General features: G+C 43.8%; 1 protein-coding gene across 1 annotated transcript; it reads right to left on the bottom strand.

Moving 5' to 3' along the window:
• Window positions 1–1405: 1405 nt before the first annotated feature.
• On the bottom strand, window positions 1406–13540 carry LOC110506458 (neuronal acetylcholine receptor subunit beta-4-like). The gene is made up of 6 exons (XM_021586083.2): window positions 13064–13540; window positions 5565–5710; window positions 4627–4671; window positions 4058–4167; window positions 2779–3841; window positions 1406–2189 (listed from the first exon to the last, which is right to left on the bottom strand). Exons 1-6 carry the CDS (start codon window positions 13110–13112, stop codon window positions 2025–2027), a joined length of 1578 nt encoding a protein of 525 aa, XP_021441758.1. The 5' UTR covers window positions 13113–13540; the 3' UTR covers window positions 1406–2024.
• Window positions 13541–13797: the final 257 nt, after the last annotated feature.

The raw sequence follows: 13797 nt of genomic DNA, 5'->3' as shown, positions 1-13797 counted from the left end.
AAAATACCTGGTTGACTTGGTGTAGACTGTTGTATAATGTAAAGTGGCACACTATGTGAGTGTTAGAACTGAGGGCAAAAGCACAGTATCTGGCGTTTCAAAGGCGAGACCGCTTCAATTCACGCAAAACAAGAGTTCATCGCCATGGACAGAGGTATACTGTTGCACCACTCGGTCATCGACGACTTGGGGTAACTGGTAACGTTTTACGTACGTGATACAATATACTATTGTTCTTCAAGTCACAATGGACAGAAGTAAAGCCAGGAAAAAGGGTAAACAGCAGCGTTATGATAAAACAATTACAATGCACCAATGTGTTTTACAGTGTGTGCAAGGTATTCAAGCAAAATCACATTAAAGGAAATAATAATAGTGCCAAGAGAAGTCATCCACTGAGTCTGAAAGATGCTCTCAACTGCACTCACACCACACCAAAGCTCACACAAAGCCCAGGCCAGGCATCCCCAACCCCCTCTTGACAAGCAGCCTTCACATACCTCATATCGGAGCTAGACTTCCATTAACCTGCAGCCCCCTTTTAACGTATTACTGTGGATGCAGCTTTAAACTATCAATCCACTTTCATTAAGAGTACGAATCCTGCCTATTACCAAGGTCTCTCCTAAGGTATGACAAAAACAATAATGGCCTGCTGCTGTAAAAAAATCGGAGGACTGTGTTAACATGTTACATCTGTGCTTATCGAGCTGAAAGAACAGAAGACGTGTGCTGTTATGTTATTGTCATGCCAGTGTGGCTGTATAGATAAAGCATTATTCACAATTATTTGAACACTATTATTGTAATTTCACCCCCAAAATTCAGACAAAACAGAAACCAGAAAGATTAACATCAGGACATAGGTATAGTACTATAAACATTGGCAAGACAGACCAACAAAGATGATAAAGATCCCATTTAGTAAAGAGGCTACTCTTTCGGAGAGGTGTAAGCATGTTAGAAGGGTACAATCAATCATCATATTAGGTTAAAAGTACCCAGCTTGCACATTTCCTAGAAGCCAGTGCGGTATTCCTAAACTCCCCAGTAGGCAGGCTGATGTTTAAACTGTCAGTGTAATCACATCTCATCATAGTTAGGAGATTCACATGTTTAATGAGTCAGGAACAGAGCTGCTTTGCCTTGTCATTAGCAGCTGATGTGACATAAAGTCACAGGGTTCTGGCGATTGATCGAAGGAGAGAGTGATACCTATAGCCAGAGAGTCCATGCAATATCAATGGATGTGATGCCAGAGTGGGCATTAAAATGTGGCCAGTAGATGGCACAATACGTATTGTGTGTCTGTGTGTCTTGTGTGTCTGTTTCACTATTAGGCTCACTGCCTTTATGTTTCTGTTTATGGTTAAATCAGGAAACTTAGACATAACAAAATAAACAGTACAAATGTGTTTTTTTAAACTGGAACTGTTTATTGCATCAAAATAATACATCTGTGGGGAATATCCCCAGTAATTCCCAGGTTATAGACCAGGTGTATCAGGTGTATCAGTTAGGAGGCCTCTTTATAACACCCTAGCTTGAATCATAATGTTCCGTGCTACATGATTTTGCCCAATATCCATCTTATCAATGTGACCTAGCCATCATTTCATGTAGTACCCCACCACTTTAGACTTTATTGGGTGTTAATGCATTTAATCAAACTCACTGACCTTTTTATATATTTATAGATTTTTTTTCCATTACATTTCCACAACAGGGTGATATAACATGGGAGAGAAATCGGGAGTCAAATGATATCTGACGTATTATTTGGGTTATTACTCCACGCGGGTAACGTTTGTACTTTCAGTCTGGTTTTAGAAGGACATCTTTGCATCTCTGCTTCAACTATATGGAAAAAGTCAACTCTTCCTTGTACCGATGTGCCGTGTTAAGACCAGGTAGTAGAAACAGAAAGAGATACAGAGACTTGTATTGCTGTAGGCCACATGGCATTGGTTGATGTTCTATGACCCTTATTTCTATGTATGACCCCCATACTTCTTGGGGGGTGTTCAGGTACGGGGTGTGTCTGAGCTGGGCTGCTGGATGGGGACTATTGAATGCTGAAATAGAGGCTGGAGGAAGAGACCCAGGGTTCCAGTCACACACACTATTATAAAGATCCACAGGAACATACGGTCCACCACCATTGCCACATACTTCCAGTCCTCGATCACCTGGGAACACAAAGAGAACAAGGTATGGTCACATTACTGTCATGTTCATACGGTAACACCTGCGGCATGCAGAAATTGGGTATGGAGTACAATATGTGATTGATGAGTTTAAAAGTGATGCAAATGTAATATAAGATGAAGAAACAAAGAGAAAGCACCAGTGTAAATATTACTGAGCCAGACCTTGTAGCAGCTACTGACCCTTTCACCCCTCTCCTCTGCAGTTTTTGAAGGTGGACATTTTTCAAGCCTGGTCACCTCACTTTTACATTGATTTATTTATGAAAACAATCTATTACAACAGTCTGGGTTATTTTACTGGACTGTATTCTCAACTACCCCACATCCCAGTATTCTTCATTCCTGGTCTTTGAGGACTACAGTGTGTGCAGGCTTTTGTCCTAGACCAGCACTTACACAACTGGTCCAGCTGATCAAGGTCATGATCATTAGTGGAGCCAGGTGTTAAAAGTACTAAGCTGTACACACTACATCTCTCCAGGACCAAGGATAAAAAACACTTATTTGAGTTCTAACTCCAGCTCATTTCACAACACTAACCCCACTGACAACGTCATGGATCACTTACATTCTGGTTATCATCGTCCCCCATCATGTGATCAGCCACGAAGCGGACCCCGTCCACTGCCTCCTGAACATCTCCCCCCCAGTCTGGGCTGCCTCTATGGCGGAGGTCCTGGGAGGAGGGGAAGCTGTTGGGCAGGAACTCGGTGGAGCAGGCTTCCCCCTTTGTGAAGGTGTGGGTGTACCCCAGCGGAGCTGTGACTTTGTTGTAAAAGTGTCCCGGAGAGGAGAAGGCAGAGGCAGAGGAGGAAGACATGGCAGCAGCGGTGGCTGTTTTGGACATGGCGGTGGCAGGGTAGCCCAGGTCCGCCAGGATGGATCTGCGAGCTCGGAGTTGTCTCTGCTGGCGTAGCCGCTGGCGGGCAGAGTTATTCTTCGGGCGTCTCATGAAGAGCAGATGGGGCAGCTTGTTGAGGAACACTACCTTGACCCAGGAGGGCATGGTGTGTGTGCTGGGGGAGCGGTGGTGCACGTTGAGCACACACACACTGGTGATGATGGAGAAGGTCACCAGCACCATGGTGAACATTAGGTACTTCCCGATCAGAGGCACGTCCAGCGAGGTGGGAGGGACGATCTTGGAGATCAGGAGGAGGAACACAGTGAGGGCCAGGAGGACTGAGATACACAGAGTCATCTTCTCCCCACAGTCAGACGGCAGGTAGAACACCAGGATGGCCAGAGAGGTGATGAGGACACAGGGGATGATTAGGTTGATGGTGTAGAACAGCGGCTTCCTCTTGATGATGAAGTCATAGGTGAGGTCCACGTAGGTAGGATCCAGAGGGTTAACCGTCCGCCTGCCCGGCAGGGCCAAGATGTCCCATTCCCCACTGGGAGTGAAGTCGTCCATGCTGGCCACCCCTGTCTTCAGGACCAAATCGAGCTCGGTGTGGTCGTAGGTCCATGACCGGAACTTGAGCGTGCAGTTCTGCTGGTCAAAGGGGAAGTGCTTGACCTCGATCTTGCAGGCACTCTTATAGATGGCCGGAGGGAGCCAGAAGATGCTGCCGTTGAACTGGACAATGGCATTGGTGAAGACTGTTACCTCATAGGTTCCATCCGCACTATGGAGAGAGTGATGAGGGAGGTAGGGGGAGAGGACTCCATTACAAAAACGTATTATGTCTTCATGAGAAAATGTATTACAATCACACATTTGATTTTCATGATCCGTAAATTACATGAGAAAATGTATTACAATCACACATTTGATTTTCATGATCCATAAATTACATGAGAAAATGTGTTCGTCATTTGGAAAATGAATAATGCTTACTTACTTGTTATAGAGCACAATATCAGGTAGCCAGATGTGTCTGGAAGGAATACGTAGCTTGTCAATGCCATCATATTGAGAAGGGTCCCATGATAGCCTGTAGTCATCCCAGTGCTGAAGAGACAGGGGGGTTAACATTTCAGTAATTTAGCAGACGCTCTTATCCAGAGGGACTTAGATGAGCAATTAGGGTTAAGTGACTTGTTCAAGGGCACATAGAGAGATGTTTCACCTAGTCAGCTCGGGGATTCGAACCAGCGACCTTTCGGTTACTGGCCCAAAGCTCTTAACTGATAGGCTACCCTCACTGTTCTAACTGTTGCACTCAGTCACATAAGGACCTCTCCCAACACCAGATCATTCCCAATGACACACTTAATTATCATTGAAATGAAAAGTGGTGAATGGTGTGGGCACAATTATCAGTCTGTTCTGTTCCGGATTGTCTGAGTCAGAGGCATGGTTCTGCTTTAATTCAGGTTCAGTGACAAGGACACTGGAGCTGGAGATGGACGAGGGGACAGACTGAGTAATGAATGATAAATAGGATAGGGCCATAATCTTCACGCTTACCTGTGTGAGCCAAACATTGGTGGTCATAATCTGCTCTCTCTCATTCTGGAAAGGAAAATGTCAGTGTTAGCTTCATTTAAAAACAGACTATTTACTATACGACACACAAAGCATGTTTAATGACAAAACTCAGACACACGTACAGACTCCAGGACACATGCATTCCGCTAGTGCACATGCTTGATTTAGAAGAGAGTAAAAGTGAGAGATGTGTTTCCATGCTGAATAAATTCCCTGCACATGGGATCAATTCTTAAGATAAATGACACCCTTCGCCTGGGACACATCTGCCATCTGAGTGCCGTTGGTCCTGTTGATAAATCGACAGAGCGCTTGCATCAACTCTGAACATCAAGTAAAACGAACACCCCTAAAAAGGAGTGGGCAGCAGAGTGGGCAAACCTCCAATGCACGCAGCAGCACAATGCTTTCAAACAACTATATCACACTTCTCATACCATTACACTTTACAGGACATTCAAATTTCAATTACCAAAGAAGAGGAGGACAATAAGAGGCCATAAACAGAGGACGTATGTGTCGTGCTGTTATTCTCTGGGCCATGCCTGGGCTGAAAGGAAGGGAGGGAGGGACCCTGTAAATCAGTGTGGGACTCCAACGTCCTCTCCTGCAGCAGCTTTTACAGCTCCTTCTAACGCAATGTGCTGAAGTTTCAATCTGGACATGACAGAGATGGAGAGCATAGCCCTGCCAGATCCATCCTATACCCATGCTGTCATTAGGGCCAGGGCCTTTCAGTAGAATGTGTGTAAGTAATTAACATGGTTGCCACTGACTCCTCTGAGCTCTGCTCTCCCTTTCTGTTCTCTCATCTCTGCTCTCTCCTCTCCCTCTGTGGTCTCACTCATCTGCCCCATCTCTCCTCTCCGTCTCAGGGCCTCTAACTGGCTCTATGGAATGGCTATCATGAGACTCACCACACTGATGAGTTGGGCCAGGGACACCTGTAGTTTGACAGTAACCCGCTCTGTCCTGTTCACAGCTGGGCGGATCAGCTTGTTGTAGCGATCCTTTCCCAGCAGACAGTTCATCAGACGCTCCTCTGAGTCCGCACAACTGCCCCCTATGGATAGAGTCAACAGTGATTTGGAGATAGTTACGGGAAATAGTCACAGTTGTTACCTTTATTGAAATTGTGTTATAACAATGACAAAACTAGATTACTGTGTGATAAAAAAAAGACCCACTGGCTGTATCTGTTGTGTTTAGTCACTGGTTTTATAGCTGGACTGTCACGCCTGTCTTTTTATGTTGTTTCATGGAGCATGTTTTATGGCCCAGTGTGGACTGGATGAAAACTGTGTTGCCGACTCTGCAGTGTTTCAGTGTTTCAGCTCCCCAACCCAGGACAAAGAGGAGCAGAACAAAACACCTACTGTGACACTTCCTGGTTTTTATACCCTTGTACCTGGAGGTGTTTAATAGCACTCCAAACAAACTGCATACTAAAGTGTGAGACAAACTCCCACAGGGGAGAATGCATGTCTGATAGTTCTTGGGCTTTGTTAAATATATAGTAAAAAAATATATGAGGGCCTTGGAGCTATCTGCCGAATAAATAACATCCGGGATATGGGAGGGGAGATGTTTCTGCACTGTTAATGATTCTGCATGTTGCAGAGCCAGAGCCTAAAGCCACATGATCAGCCTTTTGTCTTATGTGAGCTCCAGCCAGGAATAGCATCACATGAAACAAACCAGCACACCCTCTTCTCCTTGATAAACAACGCGCAAGTCAACCCCCCTACCCCCCCCCCCCCCCGAGGGAGGAAGGACAGGGAGGCGTAGATGATAAAACACCCTCTCTTCCACCAACAACCCTCTCTTCCCCCACCAGCCCTCCTCTATAGTGAGTAATGCTCTGTCATACAGTAGCAGAGAGTAGCTGAGTAGCCCAGAAATTGTTTTGGAGAAAAATGCTTAGTCAAATGGTACATGCCCTGAAGTAATCTTTACAATAGCTGCTAAGACTGTTGCACTGAAAAATATTAATTTGAAGATTCATGATGTGGTATTTGGTATTTTATTAGGATCCCCATTAGCTGTTGCGATAGCAGCAGCTACTCTTCCTGGGGTCCACACAAAACATGAAATAATACTGAACATTAATAGACAAGAACAGCTCAAGGACAGAACTACATACATTTCAAATGTTACATAGCCTACATATCAGTACATACAAACAATATCTAGCTCAAATAGGGGAGAGGCGTTGTTTTTTTTAAACCAAATTTGCTGTTTACTTGAGCAATCTTTGATGGGAGGGAGTTCCATGCAATAATGGCTCTATATAATACTGTACATTTTCATAAATTTGTTATGGATTTGGGGACTGTGAAAAGGCCCCTGGTGGCATGTCTGGTGGGGTAAGTGTGTGTGTCAGTGCTGTGTGTAAATTGACTATGCAAACAATTTGGAATTTTAAATAAATTGTTTCTTATAAAAACAAGAAGTGATGCAGTCGGACTCTCCTCTACTTTTAGCTAAGGGACACTGGCATGCATAGTATTGATTCACATTTATGGATAATGATAGCTAAAAATAAGATACACGTTTTGACTATAGATCCCTTCCCAATAGTGTATTATCAGACAGGCCCATGTGCCAGTTTGTGCCAGGCAATTACCACAAATCCTAATTATCGAGGTATAGCTTCATGTAGAGTTGAGAGTTGAGTGTCCATCAGGACTCCCTCATAGACTGGTGCATGTTTCCATGGCTCCCCTATCATCAGTCAGGTGGAATCTACAAGACAGAGGTCCTCTACAAGACAGATGGCATGTTGTCAAAGCCCTGGGAGGCTGCTGTCAAATATCCACACTCTTTACCCAGAGGTGAAGGGCACTGGCCAGTGGGAGAGCAGGCAATTTAAACAAGTAATCACTACCTGCTGAGAAGGGCTATTACACTGTGTGTGTGTGTGTGTGTGTGTGTGTGTGTGTGTGTGTGTGTGTGTGTGTGTGTGTGTGTGTGTGTGTGTGTGTGTGTGTGTGTGTGTGTGTGTGTGTGTGTGTGTGTGTGTGTGTGTGTGTGTGTGTGTGTGTGCGCGCGTGTATGTATGTATGTATGTATCAACTGGGTCTTGAAAGGGGAGACAGGCTATAGGGAGGTCAGAGACCTGGCAGTGTGGTGCCAGGAGAACAACCTCTCCCTCAATGTGAGCAAGACAAAGGAGCTGATCGTGGACTACAGGAGAAGGAGGGCAGAACAGGCCCCCATTAACATCGACAGGGCTGTAGTGGAGCGGGTCGAGAGTTTCAAGTTCCTTAGTGTCCACATCACCAACGAACTATCATGCTCCAAACACACCAAGACAGTCGTGAAGAGGGCACGACACCACCCCTCAGGAGACTGAAAAGATTTGGCATGGGTCCCCAGATCCTCAAAAAGTTCTACAGCTGCACCATCGAGAGCCGGTTGCATCACTGCCTGGTATGGTAACTGCTCGGCATCTGACCGTAAGGCGCTACAGAGGGTAGTGCATATGGCCCAGTACATCACTGGGGCCAAGCTTCCTGCCATCCAAGACCTATACACTAAGGGGTGTCAGAGGAAGGACCAAAAAATAATCAAAGACTCCAGTCACCCAAGTCATAGACTGTTCTCTCTGCTAACGCATTGCAAGTGGTACCGGAGCACCAAGTCTAGGTCCAAAAGGCTCCTTAACTGCTCCTACACCCAATCCATAAGACTGCTGAACAATTAATCAAATGGCTATTCACATTGACACTGTTTATTATCTATGCATAGTCACTTTATCCCTACCTACATGTACAAATGACCTTGACTAACCTGTACCCCCGCACATTGACTCGGTACAGGTACCCCCTGTATATAGCCTCGTTAGTGTTATGTCATTTTCTTGTGTTACTTTCTGTTTTTTGTCTTAACTCCATTTCTTGAACTGCTTTGTTGGTTAAGGACTTGTAAGTAAGCATTTCAGGGTAAGGTGTATGTGACAAATAACATTTGATTTGATTTGAATGTACATGCCTTTTAATGACAACACTTTAAAAGTGTGGCATTGACATTATCTTGATTGGCAGCAGAGGGCAGCGGGGTTAATATAGTGACTGAATCAGCAATGGTTGACTTTTAAAAAGGTCACTCTGCTCTATGCTCCAAAATACTGCATTCTCAAAAATTACATCTATGACGAGATTGGGAGGTGCATAATAACCCTGTCTTTTGACCCAATAGAAACAGCAGGCAAAAAACATCCTGTCATCTGGATTTCAGTAAAGGCCCTCAAGACATGCCAGAGGTCCTACTGATTACAGAACACTGTGGCATTTATCTGTATGGTTAGAATATTACTGCCAGGTTCTCCATGCTGAGCACAGACAGACTATGTAGCCTGGTCACCAGCCAGGTCTGTGTGCTTTAGCCAGTTCTCCTGGCTTTATTTTCAGGCCATACATGTTATGACAGCGTACCAACAAGACAGAGTGGACAAGTAAAAAGATACACATAGCATCTATCCCAGCTGTCAAATTTACTTGCAAGAAGGTGCTGTAAATGGCCAGTGTACTGTATAGGCAAAGTGTGATATATGATCCTTTACTCTCTCAGTGACTTCCCAGTGACTTTCTCTTCCTGAGAAGGGCCGGTCTAAGCTCCTTCATCTGTGTTATTGTGGTAGTCATGCCCATTTAATGCCCATTTGTTGGAAACCTTTTAACCAAACCCCTCCTCCAACCACAGCACAGTGAATACACACATGTTTTCTATGATAATACCCAGAATGCACTTATGACTGATTGTAAAGGCTACTGAAACATAATAGGTTTGACTTTTCCCACATTTTGTTACATTACAGCCTTATTCTTTCTTTCCTCATCAATCTACAAACAACACAAAATCTGGCCCTTTACTCAGTACTTTGCTGAAGAACCTTTGGCAGAGATTACAGCATCGAGTCTTCTTGGGCAAGACGCTACAAGCTTGGCACACCAGTGTTTGGGGAGTTTCTCCCATTTTTCTATGCAAATATAGTCAAGCTTTGTCAGGTTGGATGGGGTGTGTTGCTGCACAGCTATTTTCAGGTCTTTCCAGAGATGTTCGATCGTTGTCTTGGCTCTGTGCTTAGGGTCGTTGTATTGTTGGAAGGTGAACCTTTGCTCCAGTCTGAGGTCCTGAGTGCTCTGGAACAGGTTTTCATCAAGGACCTCTCTGTACTTTGCTCTGTTAATCTTTCCCTCGATCCTGACTAGTCTCCGAGTCCCTGCCACTGAAAAACATTCCCACAGCATGATGCTGCCACCACATAGGGATGGTGCCAGGTTTACTCCAGACGTGACGCTTTGCATTCAGGCCAAAGAGTTCAATCTTGGTTTCATAAGACCAGAGAATCTTGTTTCTCATGTTTGGAGAGTCTTTAGGTGCCTTTTGGCAAACGCCATGTGGGCTATCATGTGCCTTTTACTGAGGAGTGGCTTCCGTCTGGCCAATCTGCCATAAAGGCTTGATTGGTGGGGTGCTGCAGAGATGGTTGTTCTTCTGGAAGGTTCTCCCGTCTCCACGGAGGAACTTTAGAGCTCTGTCAGAGTGACCATCAGATTCTTGGTCACCTCCCAGACCAAGGACCTTCTCCCCCGATTGCAAAGTTTGGCTGAGCGGCCAGCTCTAGGAAGAGTCTTGGTGGTTCCAAACTTGTTCCATTTAAAAATTATGGAGGCCACTGTGTTCTTGAGGACCTTCAATGCTGCAGAAATGTTTTGGTATCGTTCCCCAGATCTGTACCTCGACACAATCCTGTCTCGGAGCTCTACGGGCAATTCCTTCGACCTCATGGCTTGATTTTTGCTCTGACATGCACTGTCAATTGTGGGATCTTATATAGACAGGTGTGTGCCTTTCCAAATCATGTACAATCAATTTAATTTACCACAGGTGGACTCCAAATCAATCAAACATCTCAAGGATGATCAATAGAAACAGAATGCACCTGAGCTCAATATCTAGTCTCATAGCAAAGGGTCAAAATACTTATGAAAATGAGTTATTTATCGTTTTAATACATTTGTAAAAAAAAATCTAAAAACCTGTTTTCACTTTCTCATTATGGAGTATTGTGTGTAGATTGCTGGGAATTGTATTTATTTTATCAATTTTAGAATAAGGCTGTAACGTAACAAAATGTGGAAAAAGTCAAGGGGTCTGAATGTTTTCCGAATGCACTGTATATATAAAAGTATGTGGACACCCCTTCAAATGAGTGGATTTAGCTATTTCAGCCACACCCATTCTGACAGGTGTATAAAATGAAGCACACCCCCATGCAATCTCCATAGACAAACATTGACAGTAGAATGGCTTTACTGAAGAGCTCAGTGACTTTCAATGTGGCACCGTCATAGGATGCCACCTTTCCAATAAGCAATAAGTCAGTTTGTCAAATTTCTGCCCTGCTAGAGCTGCACCGGTCAACTGTAACTGTGGTTATTGTGAAGTGGAAACGTCTAAGAGCAACAACGGATCAGCCAAGAAGTAGTAGGCCACACAAGATCACAGAACGGGGCCGCGAAGTGCTGAAGCACATAGTGCGTAAAAATCGCCTTTCCTCGGTTGCAACACTCACTACCGAGTTCCAAACTGCCTCTGGAAACAACATCAGTACAAGAATTGTTCGCTGGGAACTTCATAAAATGGGTTTCCATGGTTGAGCAGCCACACACAAGCCTAGGATCACCATGCGCAATGCCAAGCGTCGGCTGGAGTGGTGTAAAGCTTGCCACCAGTGGAAACGCGTTCTCTGGAGTGATGAATCACACTTCACCATCTGGTAGTCCGATGGACAAATCTGGGTTTGGCGGATGCCAAGAGAACGCTACCTGCTTGAATGCATAGTGCCAACTGTAAAGTTTGGTGGAGGAGGAATAATCATTTCTGGGGCTGTTTTTCATGGTTCGGGCCCCTTAGTTCCAGTGAAGGGAAATCTTAATACTACAGAATACAATGACATGCTAGACAATTCTGTGGTTCCAACTTTGTAGAAACAGTTCAGCATAACAATGCCCCTGTGCACAAAGCGAGGTCCATACAGAAATGGTTTGTCGAGATCGGTGTGGAAGAACTTGATTGGCCTGCACAGAGCCTTGACCTCAACCCCATCGGACACATTTGGGATGAATTGGACTGCCAACTGCGAGCCAGGCCTAATCCCCCAACATCAGTGCCCGACCTCACTAATATTAAATGGAAGCAAGTCCCTGCAGCAATGTTCCAACACCTAGTGGAAAGCCTTCCCAGAAGAGTGGAGGCTGTTAGAGCAGCAATGTTCCAACACCTAGTGGAAAGCCTTCCCAGAAGAGTGGAGGCTGTTAGAGCAGCAATGTTCCAACACCTAGTGGAAAGCCTTCCCAGAAGAGTGGAGGCTGTTATAGCAGCAATGTTCCAACACCTAGTGGAAAGCCTTCCCAGAAGAGTGGAGGCTGTTATAGCAGCAATGTTCCAACACCTAGTGGAAAGCCTTCCCAGAAGAGTGGAGGCTGTTATAGCAGCAAAGGGGGGACCAACTCCATATTTAAGTACATGATTTTGGAATGAGATGTTCGATATGAGATGTTACTTATGGTATGGTTACATAAGACAGAAGGTTATTTAAGACAAAAAATGAAAGGTGGGTGGGCATATAATGCAAACATCTAGCAACCCAAAGGTTGTATTTTCGAATCTCATAACTAACAACTTTTGCATTTTAGTTAATTAGCAACTTTTCAACTGATTACTACTTTTTGATACTTTGCAAATACTTAACATATTTGCTAACCCTTCCCCTAACCATTTTAGCTAACCTTAACCCTAACTCAGCTAATGTTAGCCAGCTAGCTAATATTAGTGTTAGCCACGAAATTAACAGTAGTCACAGCAAATGTAGGTTTTGCAAATTCGTAACACATCATACGAATTGTAATTAATAACATATCATGTGAAATGGTTGACGGATATCCACAAATGAATACATGCCATACCAAACATAACATATCATACTAAATGGATTGTGTCGGATTAATGTAAATAATATGAAATGCTTTTAGGTCAGGTTGGCTGACTAGCCTGTGAATGTGCTTCACTGCTTGTCCTCCTATGTGCGACCTAATAAAGAGTAACACAAATATTGTGTTATTCTCTTGACAGTATTGTATCTAATTGATTTTGTTGAAATTAAGGCATCAATACATGTTGAACTATGTTCCTCTCTGATAATAAAAAAAAACACGTTTAATCACTCATGGAAACTTGGCTAACATGAAATTAAATAGTGTATTACATGCACTGTAGGTGAATTACAAAAGTGAACCTCCTTTCTGAAGGTACAATTCTAACAACTTCAGCAAGAACAACCCATTGTAGAGAGAATATTTTTCAACTGAACTGACAATGCAATCGAAATTCACATACATGAAATACTTACATTTTATACAAGTGAAAAGGAAAGCGAGGAGAGTGAGAGTCCGTGTCATTTTGACAGTGCCACGATATCCATCCGTGTCCTCATTCAGGAAGCCTAATAAGAATAGGATCTAACGTGCTTACCGAGCATTTCCAACTCCTAAAAAGCTCCATACACGTGCGCCTGTCCGGCTCTACAAATAACGACACCCGCATTAGTTAGAACAAATGTTTACTGAAAACGGTGTGTCTGTATCAGATCGAGATTTGCAGGTGAGTTGGGATAGAAACGAGACCCTTTCCCCAGCATACACCGTTCCACTTTCCTCACTCGTTGCGCATCGCTCTCACACACAAAATGATCTCCTGAGCGCAAATCTTGGATAGACTAATTGCTATTTCCATCCTTCCATCAGTGTTGATATTTAGTCATATGAGCTGTTATAGGTTGTAAGCAGGTTTCTATGATACCACTTAGGCTATAAACAATAACATTTATGACAATAAAAATGATTTGTTTTCTTGATTTATTAACCAACAACAAAATCTATAAAAATCTATATTAATTTGACCATATGTTACCATAGTGACATGGGTTGAATCTAGGCCACTATATGCATGCCAAAACACCAATATGGGTCACATGATAATCTAAATGACCCTACATGAGGATTTCTCACTTAAATGATAATCAAGTATACTGGAGCCTTTTATTAAATGTTTTGTTAGTGTCCATATTGTGTTAGATGACCAGAA

Source organism: Oncorhynchus mykiss, chromosome 26 (genome assembly GCF_013265735.2).
Source record: "Oncorhynchus mykiss isolate Arlee chromosome 26, USDA_OmykA_1.1, whole genome shotgun sequence".
Lineage (NCBI taxonomy): Eukaryota > Metazoa > Chordata > Actinopteri > Salmoniformes > Salmonidae > Oncorhynchus > Oncorhynchus mykiss.
The sequence above is the reverse complement of the archived record's forward strand: the minus strand, read 5'-3'. Positions and strand labels throughout refer to the sequence as shown.

Bases quoted from the DNA above. Each gene is read 5' to 3' on its own strand.
- LOC110506458 (XM_021586083.2), bottom strand. From the start codon at position 13,112: ATGACACGGACTCTCACTCTCCTCGCTTTCCTTTTCACTTGTATAAAA. The intron at 5,711-13,063 runs GTAAGTATTTCA...CTCTATCCATAG, and splicing joins CCTTTTCACTTGTATAAAAT to GGGGCAGTTGTGCGGACTCA. The intron at 3,842-4,057 runs GTAAGTAAGCAT...CTCTCTCCATAG, and splicing joins GATATTGTGCTCTATAACAA to TGCGGATGGAACCTATGAGG.